Source organism: Priapulus caudatus, unplaced genomic scaffold (genome assembly GCF_000485595.1).
Source record: "Priapulus caudatus unplaced genomic scaffold, Priapulus_caudatus-5.0.1 Scaffold325, whole genome shotgun sequence".
In the NCBI taxonomy this organism is placed as follows: Eukaryota; Metazoa; Priapulida; class Priapulimorpha; order Priapulimorphida; family Priapulidae; genus Priapulus; species Priapulus caudatus.
In genome coordinates, this window is record NW_014577386.1 from 51507 (window position 1) to 70164 (window position 18658).

General features: G+C 40.4%; 2 protein-coding genes across 2 annotated transcripts in view; one reads left to right on the plus strand and one right to left on the minus strand.

The window, feature by feature from the left end:
• LOC106809066 (vacuolar protein sorting-associated protein 51 homolog) overlaps positions 1 to 15155 on the plus strand; it is a 17083-nt gene extending 1928 nt beyond the window's left edge. Inside the window, exons 2-22 of the mRNA XM_014812009.1 lie at positions 823 to 974; positions 1305 to 1439; positions 1808 to 1963; positions 2409 to 2482; positions 2776 to 2908; positions 3345 to 3433; positions 3910 to 4039; positions 4807 to 4913; positions 5156 to 5261; positions 5548 to 5648; positions 6638 to 6717; positions 7524 to 7672; positions 8191 to 8313; positions 8559 to 8663; positions 8808 to 8948; positions 9294 to 9404; positions 9800 to 9924; positions 11725 to 11848; positions 12307 to 12419; positions 14174 to 14252; positions 14729 to 15155. Of these exons, the coding sequence (XP_014667495.1) occupies positions 823 to 974; positions 1305 to 1439; positions 1808 to 1963; positions 2409 to 2482; positions 2776 to 2908; positions 3345 to 3433; positions 3910 to 4039; positions 4807 to 4913; positions 5156 to 5261; positions 5548 to 5648; positions 6638 to 6717; positions 7524 to 7672; positions 8191 to 8313; positions 8559 to 8663; positions 8808 to 8948; positions 9294 to 9404; positions 9800 to 9924; positions 11725 to 11848; positions 12307 to 12419; positions 14174 to 14252; positions 14729 to 14758 (2363 nt within the window). The 3' untranslated portion in view covers positions 14759 to 15155. The remainder of the gene's footprint in view (positions 1 to 822; positions 975 to 1304; positions 1440 to 1807; positions 1964 to 2408; positions 2483 to 2775; positions 2909 to 3344; positions 3434 to 3909; positions 4040 to 4806; positions 4914 to 5155; positions 5262 to 5547; positions 5649 to 6637; positions 6718 to 7523; positions 7673 to 8190; positions 8314 to 8558; positions 8664 to 8807; positions 8949 to 9293; positions 9405 to 9799; positions 9925 to 11724; positions 11849 to 12306; positions 12420 to 14173; positions 14253 to 14728) is intronic.
• A 133-nt stretch (positions 15156 to 15288) lies between these two features.
• Positions 15289 to 18658, minus strand: part of LOC106809068 (cytochrome c oxidase subunit 5A, mitochondrial-like) — a 15847-nt gene continuing 12477 nt past the window's right edge. The window contains exons 3-5 of the mRNA XM_014812010.1: positions 16680 to 16833; positions 16181 to 16339; positions 15289 to 15598 (exon numbers count right to left, since the gene is read on the minus strand). Of these exons, the coding sequence (XP_014667496.1) occupies positions 16190 to 16339; positions 16680 to 16833 (304 nt within the window). The 3' untranslated portion in view covers positions 15289 to 15598; positions 16181 to 16189. The remainder of the gene's footprint in view (positions 15599 to 16180; positions 16340 to 16679; positions 16834 to 18658) is intronic.

The following is an 18658-nucleotide window of genomic DNA, read 5'->3' on the forward strand; positions in this document are numbered from 1 at the left end:
ACTGCATTTTGGGTAACTACTACACGGCTTTCCAACTCCTGTACGAGCCCACGTCAAAGCCGACAGTGGAGCGTTGCAAAAACGTTGCAGCGTTTCGGCGCAAAAATGAGGTCACGAAGAGCGCTGGTGGGTGTTTTCTGATTCCGACAGCCATTTACATAAACTGCGCAATGAGAGCGAACGCGAGAATTTCGTCAGGCTTTGTGTGATTTTGCGTGTCACAGCTCGGTTACGAACACAGACAGTATGTTTTTATAACAAGTGAACACTGTTCTTCAAATAGAAACAAAGATGGAGTAGAATGGTTGAATATTTGTGTTGTATTCGTATGAAGTCAAGCGGGCGTCGAGCGAATTTTGGCAGCACGCTTTCCTACCTGCTATATATTTATTCTATGTTATGTGCACAGCAACGGGCGCAAGTTGTAACTATGAAGTTTTACGGTCTGTCTCTCTCTCCATCTTTCCCTCTCTCCCTCCCTCCCACCCTTTGCCCTATCTCTCTTTCTCCCTCTCCCTGTCCCTCTGTCTCCCACTCACTCTCCCTCTCTGTCTCCCTCTCCCCTTCTCTCGCTATTGTTTTTTTCCCACCTCCTCAAATATGTCATATGACCCAAATGACATGACAGCATCCGGATTGATCACAGGCTCGGCCTCATGATAGGCGGCTGTTGCTGTAAAAACTAGGCTGTTTCAAAGAGAATTCTGTTGGCTAGAACATCATTTCTGCAAGACCTGCTTCTTAAAATTTGATTAAGTACTGTAGAGTCATACTGCCAGTTACTTTTTTAACGTTTAAATCTATGCATTTGTATCGATATAGAAGAGACAACAAGACGAAGTGACCGACATGGTATGTTAAAATCCTACTACGGAATGGAGAAAGGCGCCATGAAGGAAGCAGGAGCTCAGGAGGGAGTAGACATCAACGGACTCTACTTCAAACCTGACCTCTACATAGAAAAATTGCTCAAGGTCTGCATAAGTATTACCATGTTGATATGTACTTAGGGAAGTACTCCAATACTTGTTGCTCACGTTTCCTGCATCCTATCATACTCGCACGTGCTATGGGGAGATGCATGTGTAATATGAAGATAATTTTCATTGGGAAGAGGCATTTGTTTGCTATTTGCGGGTTGTAGGCGCCATACATAAATACTAATGTAAATGTTGGGCAATGTTAGTAATCCAGGACTTTGGAATACCAAACTTGGTCCCTGCTGACATGCTTAGAGCCTGATCTGGTCATGAATTGGATGACCATGTAATGCCAGTGCAGCAACTACTTGTTTCTGTTTGCAGGAAAAGTCCCTTACTGAGTTGATGGACAAGGAGTCAGAGATGGTCAAACAGATACGCTCGCTAGACAGCGACATGCAGACCCTTGTCTATGAGAATTACAACAAATTCATCAGCGCGACCGACACCATTAGAAAGGTTAAAAGCACATCTTAGTAGCTTTTTCTGAATTTAGTAAAGTTTAACTTTTGTAAAAATTACAATGAATTTAGAGGCACCAATTTGTGTGATTGTAATACAAAATGTCACACGTATTTGAGAGTAACAAGTACATAATAGCGATTACAATGACCTATAGACTGATTGTGCATGCCACCTAGTATTACATAGTTCATCGCTAACTTTATGGCTTCACAACACTAATAGTAAAAACTAGTATGTTCGACAGGTGGGAGTGCAGTGGATCTGTAAGCCATAGAGCCAGTCCTGGACTATTATACAAATTATTTCACACATGCAGTGTCACGCCATGCTCATTTTCAAATTTTCTCTGCGTGTATCTTCAGATGAAGAATGACTTTAAGCGGATGGAAGATGAGATGGACCGGCTAGCGACGAATATGGAAGCCATCACAGAGTTTAGCGGGCACATCAGCGGCACGCTGCAGGACAGGCGCCAGCAAATTCAGAAGCTTGCCGGCGTCCACGCTCTGCTGAAAAAGGTATGAGGGAGAGCGCGCCTGAAAAGCCGACCGTCATATTACACGGCATTCGATCTTCCGCACGTGCTTTCAATTTTGGCACGTGTGAAATAAGATGCGGACACTGCAGTTACTGATTCTAAAGATGAGATTGTCCTATGAATCTAAGAGCAAAAGCACTTGTAGAATGCAGCAGTTGTTCTACCAGACTGTTGTTCTACCCATTTGATTGTTTTGGTTTCAGTGCGATGAAAATTCATATGTGTGCGGGTTCGTTCTACCCGGGTGCACGTTTTTGGTTCCAACATTTTGTGAATGCAATTGTGTGAAGTGTCTTGGCAATTTAGATCCTGCAGATTAAAACGCGATACTATTGCATGTCATTGAAGTACAACTGTTCAATCGTTTGCGTTGGTGATCGTGTGTATTGGTACATTGCTGAGTGTAGTGTCTGGTTATTTTACAGCTGCAGTTTCTCTTCGAACTGCCTGCTAGGTTGAAGAAGTGCATCGAAATGGAGTCGTATGCTCAGGCTGTTAGGTGTGTGCTAGTTGTTAGCGTCCATATGTAAAAAAAACTGTAGTGTTTATAGGACTAAATAATTCTGTTATGCTAAAGATGATATAGGCAAGTGATATAGGCACATCATGCGATTCATCTTTTTATACCATACTGGTAAAACATTGAAGAAGATGCCATGGTTGTATGTTAAATGTGTAAATCTAGTTAATTTTGTGGGATGTTCCTGTTTATGGCCATAACAGTTAACACAATGATGTTTGATACTGCTTAAAGTGATGTATGTATAAATAATCTGATGTGATGTATTACAGATATTATATGAAGGCGCAGAAGGTTTTGCTTCAGTACCAGCACATGCCATCATTCCAGGGAATCCAGGAAGACAGCGATGCTATTGTGAAAGAGTTGAAAACCAAACTCCGCCAATGCTTCCGCAACAAAAATGTAATAACTGTAATGGATAAGCCCAATCACGTTGACTTTTGCCTAGCGTGTTATATATTATTGTCCAGTGTTGTCTACATGAGTGGCCAAGCATGCATTCTGAAATCTGATCGATTCTTGAAGTTAGGTGCCTTGTGCCGCAACAGTGTAATAATATGTTGCACCTACCAAAATAAAATAATATGTTTGTATTGTCAGGTGAACTGTTCTAACATTAATAGTTCAATACTGAGTATTATGATAAATGCTTGTTGCTCTTGTTAACAGTTATTAAGCTTTTATCCATCGAGGAAGATTACAAGAAAAACCTTAGTAGAGCCCAGAGGTTGTATTAATGTAGTAACGTTTTTTTCGAGAATTGCCAATCCTGTGGGGTCTTTCTAAATGATGGCAATTTATTAGATTTGAGCGTGTGTGTGGCTATCTTTGTTACCAGTCTAGTCAACAAGAGTTGTCAGAGTGTGTGGATCTGCTGCTGCAACTCAATGAGCCTGCAGGTGAACTCTGTGATGATTACCTGGCACAGTAAGTCTTTGGAACCCACATTATTATTGATGCAGGCGTGAACACTCGTGTACACCTGCACACGCACGTACGCATGTATGCCTGCACGTACGTGCGTAGGTTAGTAAGTAAAAACGTTATGTAATGATTGTAGAAACATGTTAGGTGTAGACATGATCAATTGGTACAAACCTACGTTCCACATGACCATCGTGCAGAAACACATCACATGCACGCATACGTGCACAGCTGCACATACGCACGGAGACTTACACTCACGCACGCACACCTGCTAGCATGCAAGCACACATGCGCACGCACTAACGCACATGCCAACTACATATACACAGAGTTTGATTACTTTCTGACTTTTGCAGAAACAGCAAAGCACATGCAAAAATTTCCAGCTAGTTGTTTGTTCCCAGTCACATTTTGATTGATTCATCCTGGTGTACCTCACTGCCAGTCAATACTGATTAGCTTAAATTCTTTCACAGTTCCAAACAGATGTTAGATGAATACCTGTCACAGCTTGAGTACCAGGTGAAGCTGAATTCAGGTGAGGAACGACTCAAACTCCCCAGCGAGCTAGACAGGCCAGCAGAGGCCTACATGAATCCACCGATGGTATGTGACAACAGGCACTTATGTAAGAATTTCATATCTCGTAAACGAAATGGCCTTATGCTTGGGCCATATTGTGGTCTACCCTTTGGCGAATGAATGGATATAGACTTGACAAACTTATATCATTGTATGATTGTATTATGTTGGAGTTGAAGTTATGCTGTTGTGAATAGTCTGGACAGGAATTACTAGATGTTTGTTTGTTGAGTTACTCTTCAAAGCAACAGTAGAAATGGATGAGATTAAGGCATGTTGTTTATAGGCAGTCAATGCATGTCAGAGTCAGAGAATTTATGGGATATCACAAATTATTTTCAGCCTTGAAGGGATAATGTACCCGACATGCATTTAACTTTTAAGGCACGTGGTGAACCTTGTATAGGTTGTCAGTTAGTACCCTTTTATGGTTTCCAAGTTCACTTCCCAGCAAATACCTGTAAATTCTTCTTGTTTATTGTCAAAATCATTTATCTTTTGCATTATATTCCTGAAATAAATGGAATTTTCACACAATAACAAAATACAGTGAATACTTTGTCGATGAGTAGTTGGTAACGATTAGGGGTGTAGTGATTCACAGAGGTGTTGGTGAATCGCGATATGATCATCGATACGCGGCGTCCATATTGCAATGGCGATTGTATGCAAATCGTACTGGCGATACGATATAAGATAAAAAATTAATTTATTAATTATTAGCTCATCTGACGTAGTCAGACAACGTCAGTTTATATTAGTCAGTAACGATGTTCTTTTTGTGTCTGCAGGATATTTTGGAGTTTGTTGACTGTGGCAGCAATGTTTTTATCGGTAACATCTGTCTAGTGATAGCCTCATATACGGACATGTTTATCAACAGAACGACTAGAGACGAGTAAGTACTTGACCGTGAAAGCGTCCAGCTAAACTCCCATGTCACTGCATGTAGATCACTTTGTGTCTAGTCTATAACTAGATTCTTATGCTATAAACATATAAACTTATCATATAACACTCGCTGGAATGTTATGATTTTGCTGTATGCTGGATTGATAAATAAGTGGTGCATGCCAATAAAATCATCGGATATTTGATCGACATCATCGTGATCTAAATTTTTTATGTACTCTGCTTTAGAGATTGGGATGCCACAAACGAGATAGCTCATAAGAAGTTGGTAAACTTTGTCATGACTTTGATGGACCAGTACTTTTCTTACGTGGAAAAGAGGATGCAGCTAGAGGTAAATTGGGTAGCTGCACGTTGCACCGTAAATGTCCCTATTCTGTTCAACCTGCTGACTAGTTACAGCATCATCAACTGTGATAAGGAGAATGTAATATACATTTGTGTACATTATATTCTCATGCTGATGTGTGATATAGGAGCATATACTGAGGTTCACTTAGGGCTGTAGGTAAATGTGTAATGGCTTAATACCAGCATTTAATTGTATTGTGTGTCTGGTCTGGATTGGCCCTCATCTGGCACTATGTATTATAAATATGTATATTTCATGTTTCTATCAGAAAGAGACGGGCGATAATACAATCCTGGTGAGAGCATTGGATCGCTTTCACAGGCGATTACAGGCCATGAACAGTTTGTTGCCAGACACGGATTTTGCAAGGTTTGATTTGTAGACAGGCATTCTATATTCAGGGATGAGATTCTTCCGCGGATCCGCGGAAATCCGCGGATTTGACAGTCCCAGGGGTCGTTTTTGTGAAACGTCTAAATTCGTGGAGAAAATTGGGAGGGGGGTAACAATGTAACAATTTAAATTATATACCCTCAACAGCACCTGACTGTAGACTGTAGAGTGTAGACAGTAGGCTGACAGCGAAGTATACAGTGTATCTGTTTTTGCGTGCCAGAAAAGAAAATCCTTGTTCACAGGCTGCAGTAGAGGGGCAGACATTTGAGGTAGCTGATCACGTAACGACCATGCCTGGCCTGGGGGCCGGGTTTACATGTTGCTGCGTGCATGTTGTGTGCATGACTATGCACTGATTGTTCCATTCGCATTGTGTTTTTTTCATTCAAATCTGGTCGCAGCAAGGCAGCTTATGTCTGAGTAAAACAATGCAAGCGACGGGTGGAAACAGAAAAATATCATTATGTCTAGACATTTAATAAAAAAACTTGCCCTATTTTCAGCCCCCTGATTTCCTATTATAGTTCGTTTGTACCTTTTGACAACTTGAAAAGGTGATTCAAGAGTCTCCTATAATTTGTTCAGAATAGCTTAGAATGCACCAAATTGCACCATTCTTTTAAAAAAGTCCCCCGGACCCCCCTAGCATGGCGATGACCTACGGTCCTCGCATTGCTCGCTCCTCTGTTTGCTAATTAAAATTTCAGCTGAAAATTAAATTATCCAATCTCATCCCTGTATATTCGTGTGGGTATTCAGGTGTATACTGGCTACATACCACAACATGTAACATAGAATTTGTTCATGTAGACTGGACAGACAACTCTCAGTTAATGTAGCTCACACGCATCAAATTCTTGTCTGAATTCCTCTGTAATTTTCACTTATGTGTAATTCAGGTTGAGTTGTTATGTTGATAGCAAGATTAGCAGACAGTAGTTTTTCGTTTTTGCATTTTACAGGATTGGAACAGACATTGTGTCGCGGGTTGCCCACGGTCGTGTGATGCATTATCTGCAGGCACTAAAGCAGCATTTTTCCGGTAGTACATTGGTAGCTTTATCAACATTAAGTCTTCTTGTCAGCATCTATAGACTGGTGATATTTCAATGGAAATAGTAGTGAATCTTTGTAGCATGACAGGCTAAGCTGTAGCCTGTGATGCAATAGCAAAAATATGCTAGCCAGCATGATAAACATTCTTACATTAGCCTGCCACACTCAAATCAAGCCTAACTCACTATAATTTGACCAGGCTTGGCCGTTTATCGGACATAAATGTACCCAAAACACAAATATGCCGCCATGTCTGACCAAATTTTGACTAAATTTCACGTGCAACCCTGAGTGACTGAGTCTATCCTTATATAGCAGCAGTGATAATGAGTGGCCACCAAGATTCACTACAGTACTTTAGCACTGTGGGTCGTAAACCCCTGTAGTGGGAGCTAATGGCTACACATGTCGACCTAGGTTTACTCTGACTCTTTCTATGGCAACAGCTGTCATATTGAGCCAGATAAACTGAATGATCACTAATCTTGGAAAATATCAATGCCAAGCAACAACATTTATTGATGGGTACTTACATAACAATAACGTCTTACAATAACGATACACCAGGTCCATTAATTTTTGTTTAATGAGGAATATTTGAATCTCATGATATATATGTTTCCATACAAAGTGTTATCAAACGCATCTAGAATTACTTCACCTTTCTGTCATGCAATAATTTATATCACTCACTATCAGATATCGTTTGCATTATGTGAGAAATAGGTACTGCGCTATTCTTTACAGGTTTTCTTCGAATATCTCACTCATGCAAACTGATATGCTTTGCAGATTGCTTGACAGATATCCGACAAAGTTTGGCCGCACCTCGGATAGTTGGTAAACCAGAGGGTGCTGGCAGCAACAACCTCAGCGAACTGCTAATGTCTGCTGAAGTAGCTGTAGTCGATCAGATCAAGTCAGTGCTGTCTAATCTTCAAGTAAGCAGCGTACAAATAGGAATTCTACATACCACAGTTCTTCGAGTTATTTTTTGCACGTGTGCAAAAGAGATGTTGCCTCTTGTAAAAAAAACTAATATTTTTTTACAACTTTGCTCAATCATATCCTTGTATATGACAGTTGCATACATATAACATGGTGTGTGTGGGTAGAAACTAAATTGGAAATATACCTTTGTAGTAAAAAGAACAACCTATTATTCTATTGAATCCATTGCTGCTATTACAAATTCAAAGTCAGTAGCACAGTCTAACCTGAAATATGTAATGGCCACTGAAGGGAAACATAAAAACTTGTGTATCCTGTGTCCAAAAATGTCCAATATAGACAGATGTCAATTGACAAAAAGTAGTTTTACTGTATAACTGCCACTTAAATGAAATGCCAAAAGTGTTCTTTACATGCACGTGTTCTTTCTGTAGATGTTATACAGATTTTACTCTACATTAACAAGAATATTTACAAATATAGTTGACTGTTAATTGTTTTGTTTAAGGCATTTATCGCATTGGATATCACGTTTGCTATGAAGCCATACTTCAGGAATGAGTTCTGTACAGTGGAAGTCAGAGAGGGCCTAATGGTTGCCTTTCTTCAACACATTCATCACACTGCAATGGTAATTAATTACTTGTGCACCGTCACACTGAAAAATTGTTAATCATTTGTAGACCTTTGAATGCAGAGTTCTTTTTTAGCATTTAGAGGGCGATGCTTGGTGTTTGTTTACACAACGGTGGTCATTGTATTAGTTTAACATTTATGAATGAAGTGTCCTGGGCCAGAGTATTTATGCATCAAATAATGTGAAGATTTATTTATCAAAGGTCATGACTTTCTAAAATTGTATTCCATTTCCTGTAGGAATTTTGTGACAGCATGAGTGACCGTGGCTCGGCACCTCCCACACTGCTACTGCTGTTGTCCAGACTGTGTATAGACTTTGAGAATGGCACCATTAGCTACCTAGTAAGTAGTCTCTACCATGTAGAACGTGGTTTTTTATATTGTGGTACATTTAAAGTGTCCTATATACATCGCCCACTCGAAATATATGCGAACGTGCAGGTAAACATGTAATGGCTGCTATGTTGCTGTTGTTTGTGCTTGCAGGTAAATCTGGTGGATGATCAGTTCATGCTGGCGAGCAATCAACAGGTGACATCCATAACGAGTCTCTGTCACACATTCAAAGAGACTGCACAGAAGCTGCTGAATCACTACGTCAGCATGCAGGGCCTCATCATCTCTCAGGTGAATCGCTGTTCTCCCTCGCTACTACTCGGTCCTACTACATTGTTGTTATTTTTTTCATATTTTTTTTTCATTTTGCTGTAATGGAGATCTAATGGAGATCAAGAGCAGACATTTTGTTTGTGCAGCACAAGATGAGCCTAGTGTACAATGCTCCACGGAGATATACTTTCTTACAATTGAAAATTACTCATTGAAAATCAAATAAAATACATTGTGGATGGTTTCTATCATGAGCAGGTTAACATCAATTCTTTTAACAAGCAACGATGCAAGCAGGGACGTGATGACCTTTGCGATGGAGTGACAATGTTCGTTGAGACAGGTTGTTGTGTGATGTTGCAGATGCTGAGGAAGAGTGTGGAGACGCGAGACTGGTTGAATACGATCGAGCCACGCAATGTGCGCGCGGTCATGAAGAGGGTGGTGGAGGATATCACTGCCATCGACACGCAGGTATCCAGCTGTCACTCGTGGCTTTCATGTATATGGATGAATCACTGGATACAATCGTCACATTGAACCATTCATTATGCAGTTAGTCTTGAACGTTGTATCGATAATCGATATTGCATTTAGGCTGTAAACTTGATATATTACTACCAGCATAGGTTTTGTGCCGTTATTAGTATTAGCAGCATCAGTGGTTTAACTCCTTCAGCATGTGCTAGACGGTAAACTCGAATGCTCGGCAATTATTTGATGTGAGACCCACGTGCATGATATTGGCGAGTGTGATGTTACTGACAGTGCCACTGCTATTCGACGGTTTTAGTGGTGTCACGGGTCCGGTTGCTTGTAACAGAAGCTACCATGTGTCGAGTACTTTGTATGTACCATTCTGTCACTAGGTGGGGCAACTCTATGAGGAGGGTGTGCGCAAGGAGAGGAGTAGCGATTCGAGCAGGCGCACCTTTGGTAACTTCAGCATGTCACGCCAGCAGCAGCGCTCCCAGTGGGGGCGCTACACTCCAAGGTTAGCGACCCGGTTGTGGAATAAGCTCCCACCCTGCCATTTAGTTACCACTGTGTTGTGCGTTCTGGCACCCTGACATCTGTGTTTGCGAAATGCAAAAAGCAATTCGTAATGTGGTATTTGTTAAACTGAAGTCACTGACATATTCCAGGTACTTTTCCATGGAGTCTGCATATGTTGGCAGAGTGTTATTTGTAAAGGTGATAAGATTGATTTGTTTAGCGGTTGATTTTAGCAGTTGATTGAGGTTCACGGTTGATTTGTAAGGTGATCTAGTTGAGTGCCTATCAAAGGTCAGACTTAAGAAAAAGCATGATCACGCCCGTGCCAAAATTTTTTTCCAGATGCCACATTAGACAACTCAAACTATCTGGCAATCTAATAATATCTCAAACATCTTAAGAATTCAAAGAAAATATGAAAAATTGTATCATGTGTCTTATATCCAACTCCAAGAAACTATTATTTATTGTGACGACAGTGGGCAATAAATCTGGACACTGTCAATACTGCCCAAAAGTGATGCCCTTTTTTAAAATCCTGTTACTTTCGTGGATTCCATAAAATAATTATTTTTATTTTGCGTGTTCTGAATTCTGCTTTTGCACTAGAGCTGTGCGTCGGATCCGATAATCCGAATCCGATCCGATCCGAATCCGATCGGATTCGGATTCGGATCGGATTTACAATTTTTAAAGAATCGGATTCGGATTCGGATTCGGATTCGGATTCGGATTCAAAATTGTCGTTGGATTCGGATTCGGAGTCGGATTTTCAAAAATGCTGTCGGATTCGGATTCGGATCGCCGGGATCGGACCGTAGAATCCGACCTCCATCCTGTCAGGAGCAGAGCCTGAGCCGGCTACTTCATAAAACGAGCTTCAAGGATCGCGTACTATATCCGGCCAGCGTAGCACGCGCTTCACACATCACATACACACACTGTCTCACACACATATTCTCTCTGCTCGCTTCTTTCTCACAACACACACACACACAGCACACACGACAGCACGCACGCACACCACGCGCGGCACGAACACACACGCAAATACACCACAGGCACACGCACACGCACACCCAGCACACACACTGTCAGACACAACGATGTGAAATCGATGCGTTTTGCATGCCACACGCGCGTGCGCGGCTTTACTGTCAAAGATGATTATTTGAAGGGAGTCGGACAGTCACAAATTACAAAATAGATTATTGATTGTGACGTGAGTTGCGAGTTAAGTGTTGTAATCGTTAGTGTTGGGAAATATCACGTATAACCGTATAGCATAATGTATAATTGTATGAATATGTACAGACGTTTCGTAAATTCGTAGTAATTTCGTACCACCATGTCACTTACTGCCACTTAGTAGTTAGGACAAAGTGGAACTGAGGTGACGATTTGATAAGAAAAATTATCGTTTCCAGAATTCCCTGAATATGCCGTTCTCTGAACTGTTTCTTACGTGCTACATCCACCCGTCATCCCCTTGATCAACAACCAAAGTTTCATGGTTGAAACAAATCTATAACACGAATGTTTATAACGATGGCGTCAAACTATTTGCAATTTCTATGTTCCGGATTCGGGTCGGATTTCGGATCGGATTTCGGATCGGATTTAGCGATACACATCGGATTCGGATTCGGATTCGGATTCAAAAATTGCCATCGGATTCGGATTCGGATTCGGATTCGGATTTTTTTAAATGCTGTCGGATCGGATTTTTGGTTCATGTCGGATCCGACGCACAGCTCTATTTTGCACACGTCTGGTGATGTTATGTTGTATTTTCCAGTACCATAGATAACAGCCTGATGAGCAATATACAAAAGCTGTTCTCAGAGAAGATAGAAATATTCAGCACGGTGGAGTTCTCTAAGGTGTCAGTCCTCACTGGCATCATCAAAATTAGCTTAAAGGTATGGTTGACTTTATATAGTCACTTGTTTTACTTAATCGAAGTAATATTGACCAAGAGCATATCTTTTGCGAGTTGCTGTAAAGTTTGACTTGACTTTACCTTTCTGCTACGATTCTCTGTAATACCTCCTACTTGATGAGATGTGGTTTATAGACTGTAGTATGGATTGGTTCCTAAATGCTAGGTCATAGGCAACTAAAATGATGACATATGGAAACTGGATGTCCCAGTGTCCTCACATGAGCATTGCTCGATTCAATTCCCGTAAAACGGAATCGATAGCAGCCGCAAGAATTTATCTGGGGTTATGCTTCACGTGTTCGATTACGTCATAATCCATTTCAAACTCCCGACAAGCCATTGTAACCTTCCAACTGGTGGGCTGGTGAGCCAGGCATTGGCTCTGTGGCGCCGTGTTCTCGTGAGGCTAACCAACGTTGTTGGCCTTTCTTGCAGACGTTCATGGAGTGTGTGAGACTGCGCACGTTCGGCCGCTACGGGCTGCAGCAGCTGCAGGTCGACACGCATTATTTGCAGCTGTATCTGTGGAGATTCGTCACCGACGAGAAGTAAGTAATCGGACGCGCTGTTTACACTGACGCTTCTTAACTATGCCCGTCTAAAGCGACAAACAGACAAACCAGCTTATGAATCTCATAACCCTTTGTTTATCGAATGTTTGTGTTTGTTTTTGCTGAGCTCGACTAAAAAGCCGTAAAGAAAGTTACTCCTGCAATATCCTATGAATCCTTCATGTTCAGTTATGTTCCACCACAGATGTAAACACTATGTCTAAAGAATGTATAGATCTATACTATCTACTGAAATTCAATCTGGTTAGGTAAGTTTTTAAGTAAAATTAGGTTTTTTTTAGTTCAAATTTCTAGATCATCACGAAGGTCTATTGGTCAACAAATTGACTCACATATAGCTGCCTGTTGACAGGATAATTGATGTGGGTTACATTGATATATTTAGATTAGAACTTGTTAGTTTATTGTATGGGCCTTTTTAATGAAAGTGTCAATGACACTGTAGCCCACCACAAAAAAGGGCACAAATGAGTGAGTGAGATGAAGTCAGTTTTAATTGAGCAACCATAGACGTACATTATAGAAACGAAGAGTATATATGGGAGAACTCCCATTATATACTCTTGATAATTATGTGTAATTTTTTATGTGAAAATAAATGTTTGAGATGTGAACGTCTGAGATGTGGGCGAGTGATGGCGTTACACGTAAATGATCGCCATTTAACGTTTTTATAATATTCAGATTTAGGCACTGCATAAAAGCGGAGCTCCCGATGTGTAACGTGTAAGATTGAGAGGATACGCTTATTCCACGTAGCAGCAGCTGCTATATACCACGTGACAATGGTGTTTCCCTGCCCATAACACAACTTTTGTCAAAGGTTAATTGGTTGCATGGAAGTGTTTACTTCGTATGAGTTTTTCTAGGCGGTAGCACACGGTTGCCATCTGTATATCGCAATAATAATTTATAAACCAAAATGAATCACAATTTGTGACGGTAAATGGCGCTATACCCGCTTTGATGTTTCTTAGTGATGGCGTTCGAAATAAATAGTTTATGCTGCATTCCGACATGTTTTGTAAAACTTTACTCTAATATAGACGTTTTATCAGCAGGGTGGAGAGGAAATACCAATTTTGCATTAAAGATATTGTCAATGAAATCTTGTAAAACGAAATAGACGAGTGTGAAACCAAAGACTTATCTGCGTGTCTATAACATAATATGCTATATAATTGCCAAAACCTACCTAATTTGCATTTTTTTTTTAATATCAAAACCCCTGGCCCTTATTCATTCACATACCAAAAATAAGCAAAATCCGTTGAACCTGAACTGACTAATCGCAATTCCCATTTTTGCCAAAAAATTACCGTGGCTCGAAAGTACGTCGACTGGCGTGCTCCAAAATAGGACGTTCAATATGGGAGCATAGCAGTAACAACTATACCCAATTTCAAACATGTGGGTCAAACAGTTCCTGAGTTATCGTTGACCGTAGCCAAATGTTGACGGACGGACGTACGACGGACGACGACCCATAGCAATAGCTCATCTTGACGATGTCAAGGTGAGCTAAAAATAAAACGTGCTTAGGATAAGATTTTAATACAATAGCACTGTGGGCATTGCAAGTCTTGTGTCAGGTTGCCCAGTGATGACAACAGGTATAAAATGCTATTACTTTATCCAATGCAATCATTTCTTTTTAAGATGGAATCCAAGTCAAAAAGCTGCAGTATGTTTAGCTTTTATTCAGAAGTTATGATTTTATCTTATTTTAGTTTGGTTCACTTCCTTCTGGATGAGATAGTGAGCAGCGCTGTGCATCGGTGCCTAAATGCCGTTATGATGGAGTCCAGCGTAAGTATGAACTTTTACATTCAAAGCCTTTTTGAAACCAGAATTCGTTTGTTTGCATTTGTTTTCATTTGTTGGCAACAATAACTGAAGTGCTGCACTTTGGAGTGTGTTCTCAGAGCTTGAATGAACGACGGAACACTTGTGAAGCATGATAGTGCTTCTCATATCCGATACTCGTGAGTTTAATGCATCACTAGATGGCAGCACGTATCTGTATACAAGTGAACGTTTGTGCAAGAATGAGTATTTCTTGCCATTGGTCACGATCCAAGTTGGCAAGCATTTCAGCCATTATGCTTGTATGTTATATTGACCATGTTTTTATAGATACAATGACAGATCTGCAGTTCACCCTTGAGCAAACTCCCCAGTTGCTCACCCAGTTTCAAAAAATATTAATTTCGTCGAAGTAAACCAGATATAATAATAGGATTTTAAGTTGTATATTTAAATATTATTCGATTGTTCTTTTCTAGGTGGTAGATTTGATCTGTGACAGAGGCTGACATGAGTGTACTACGTCAACATAACTTGTATAACTTATTTAAAATTATTAATAACACTGCGATGGTCAGAGAGAGAGGGTCAAAGAAAATCTGCTTGTGGTCCAATTTTCTTCACACACCAACATTTGTTGTGAATGTGTATAAGATATACTGAGTTTTCCCCATATCATATGATAATTATGGTCCTAGTAAAATTATGCTAATATGATTCGTGAACCACCAACTTTACTTGCTTGCTCAGCTTATCATAACAATGCATGACAATTAAATAATGGTTATGAAGAATGGAGCAAGCTCCTGAAGAATCCTGTTCTAGTGCTTTTCATGTAATGGTTATGGACTGATGAAATTTCACACATAATATGCTAATCTAAATATATGATATATAGACTTCTTAGTTTCATTGTTTTACATCTGACATAAAACAACAACGTTCCATTTCAAACTGCACTACAATAGTAGTGTACATTTACATTACCAACCAGCATAAACAAGCCAACGTCTATAAACACCAAACATCCTAAACATCATTCACTGATACCTTTATAACATTTATTATCGCAAACATTCCAACATACCTTTTGAATTGCCACGTGCACTTTCAAACAGCTAACAATGCGATGGCAGATAGAGCAGGAGCCCCAGATTAAGAAGAATGTATTGGTTCTAATTCAAAATTACCTACTCGCGCATATAAATTACTGGTTTCTTAAGTTCCAATAATATATTAACCTAGTTTTACTGAAGACTCCTGAAGACAATCCTAACTTAAACAATTATTTAACTTGTACACCTTTGAATGGCATGAAATTACCTCCAGTTCTTTTGTAGTTTTGTTATCTGAAAAAATCAACATAATAGTCAATATTAAAATCTGGGTGTTTATAAAGCAGTGGTAAATAATATCAGGAACAGTGCAAAATTAAATTTGTGATTAAGTGATGCTGTAAAGCAAATGTAACAGGATGATTTCAAGTGTATAAGATGACCAGATCTCTAATCTTGAAAATTCAAAATCAGACAGTCTCAATAACACAATCGTATATATGATCTTGCAAGTTTTATTGAATGCAGTCTGGATAGGTGTAGGCTATCAATCTTCATAAAAATAGCCCGCTTCACCTCAACTATACAAAACTATAAACCTTACTGAATCGGTCTTGGACATAAGTATGAAACCCCAGCCAGTCAAATATTTTTATTTCTACTAATGACTTAAAAGCATAAAAAGCATAAAAATTAGGCAGTGCTGCTCAAAAGTTACTAATCTTGGATTGGGGGACGTGCTGCTACTTCCAACTCTGTACTGAATATCGCTTCTTATCTGCAATATTTGAAGCTGATACCTGGCGGTTACAGAACAGCCACACCCGTTTGAGAATATTACGCGATTAAGTCTTTAGGACGAGGTCTAAGACTTACAATACAATTTTAGTGTATATCGTGGACGTCCTCGAGCCAGAGCTCTGGCTTGTCATAGCCGAGTTCTTCTGGAGTATTGATTCCCAGCTCATCGAGTGTCGGACGAATCTCCTGCAGGAGCCATGGGTAGATCTCCTTCTCTTTGTTACCACACTTGTTCTGAAACGAGTGGATGAGGGCTACTTACAATGGACGCTCAGCAAAAGCAAGGGACGAATCGAAGTCGAGATCAAGTTTCCACTTTCTTACACTATACAGAATTGCAGAGACAGAGAGCAGTTACCTGCTGCACATCTTGACAGTATGTACCCATAATTCATCGAGAAGATTGAGTTGATCACAATAAATTAATTCATAATAAACAAGTTACTCAATTAATGATAAGCCATCCTATGTTTCAGCCTGCTTATAACTACACACAAACCACACGGCTCTTTAATTTACGTATTTCCTGACACAGCGCACCACATTACACACACACACCAAATATATGACTAACCTTCATTGCTTCCACGACGCGGACGGCCAAAGCGTAATCGTTTACCCGTCTGCAAGCGCGCAGAGCAGCAGAGATGATCTGGGGCTCTGGGACCAGATCATGTCCGCATAGATCATTGATGCCTTTCCTAATTTCCCATCCATCAATGTCAGGCCTAAAATAATGCAACACAAATCACAGAGGTGATAGCCTGATAGGGTTATTGATTTAAATGCAATAAACAATGAAACCCACACGTTTTAAAATAGTGATTTTGTGTATATGACAAGTACCGCAGAGCGACACCGCTCACCTGACTGCTAAACTCACTGGCAAACGAATCAAGAGCACCCTCCCATCGCCGCGTTCGCTCTCCCTCGTTGTCTCTCTCATTCTTTCTCTTTCGCTCTCTCGCTCTTGCTCTCTCGCTCTTGCTCTCTCGCTCTTGCTCTCTCTTCCATTCGCGCTCTCTCTCTCGCTCGATCATACTCTCTCTCTCTCTCTCTCTCTCTCCCCCTCTCTCTCTCGCTCGCTCACACTTACTCTCCCTCGTTGTCTCTCTCTTTCTTTGTCTTTGTCTTTCTCTCTCTTTCTCTCTCCCTCTCTCTCTCGCTCGCTCACACTCACTCTCCCTCGTTGTCTCTCTCTTTCTTTGTCTTTGTCTTTCTCTCTCTTTCTCTCTCACTGTTTTGCGCGTTCTCTCTCTCTCTCTCTTTCTCTCTCACTCCGCGTTCTCTCTCTCTCTCTTTCTCTCTCTCTCTCTCTCTCTCTCTCTTTCTCTCTCACTCTTTCGCGCGCTCTCTCCGTACAATCGTTACGAGGCCATAGAGAGCATAGTTAGTAGCAGCGTTCGCGGGTGATACTTTAATGGCGATTAATGGTGAATAATAACATATAAATAATATATATACTTATATATATATATATATTATATATTTAATATGGTGATGGTCATATATTAGTTTGTGGTTTAATGTCGTATGGGTTTAGGGTTAGGGTTAGGATTATCGAGATCATTAATATTAATCATTAATGATATCAAAGTTGGGAACGACGTGCTAATAGAGCGTTAGCCACGTTTCTGACGGCTACAGGCCATATACGGCGCGCGAGTATATTACTACGCTACTGGCGATAACGCGCGTGCATAGTTGCTAATTAATTAGATCTAATCGTGCTTCAATAGACTTAAAATTCTCGAGATTAAGTTAAGACATGTGTCTATAATAGCTAGAATTTATAGAAATGTAACCAAATCATTCGGAATCATATGAATAGTTCAATACACGTCTACTGGTCTAGCATAATAGCGTATGCGGCAGGAGTGCTATTTTACCTCATACCAATCACAGGTCGGAGCAAGTTCCTGCGTTAGTACACATGTTTCTAGATACTCCCACAAGTCAGTCTACTATCTACTAACTACTTTAACTAGCGCTGTAGGCACCGTCACTGTCAGTGTAATTTAACATTGTGTTATAATGGGATGGCGTAAAAAGGTTAACGCGTGTGGGGGTAAAGCCACACCACTCCAGGCACATAAGTGCAAGTGACACTGAAGCCTAAGCGGCATGGCACTGTCGAGTGTCTGTGCCGACAGGCAGCTTGAGCGTTTCAATCAAATATACATGGCTAAAGTAAAATACGGAAATCTAATTACTAATAACAAGCTTAATGTTTCTATAGCTTTCACCTATTATTGCGACAATTTCCGGAGAGAAGAGGCTGCAACAAACGCTGGCTGCTCGTCACACATGCTAAATATATAGCAGGTGCACAGCGTGCTGCCAAAATTCGCGTCGACGCGCTCGCTTGAATTCATACGAAACAACACAAATATCACAGTTCACTCATCTTTGTTTCTATTTGAAGACGTGTTCACTTGTTATAAAGGTACTGTGTGTCTTAAACCGAGCTGTGTCTGCGAAATCACACAAAGCTGACTGAAATCTGAGCGTTCATTTGTCCTGTTGGCGTTTATGTAAAGGCTGTCGGAATCA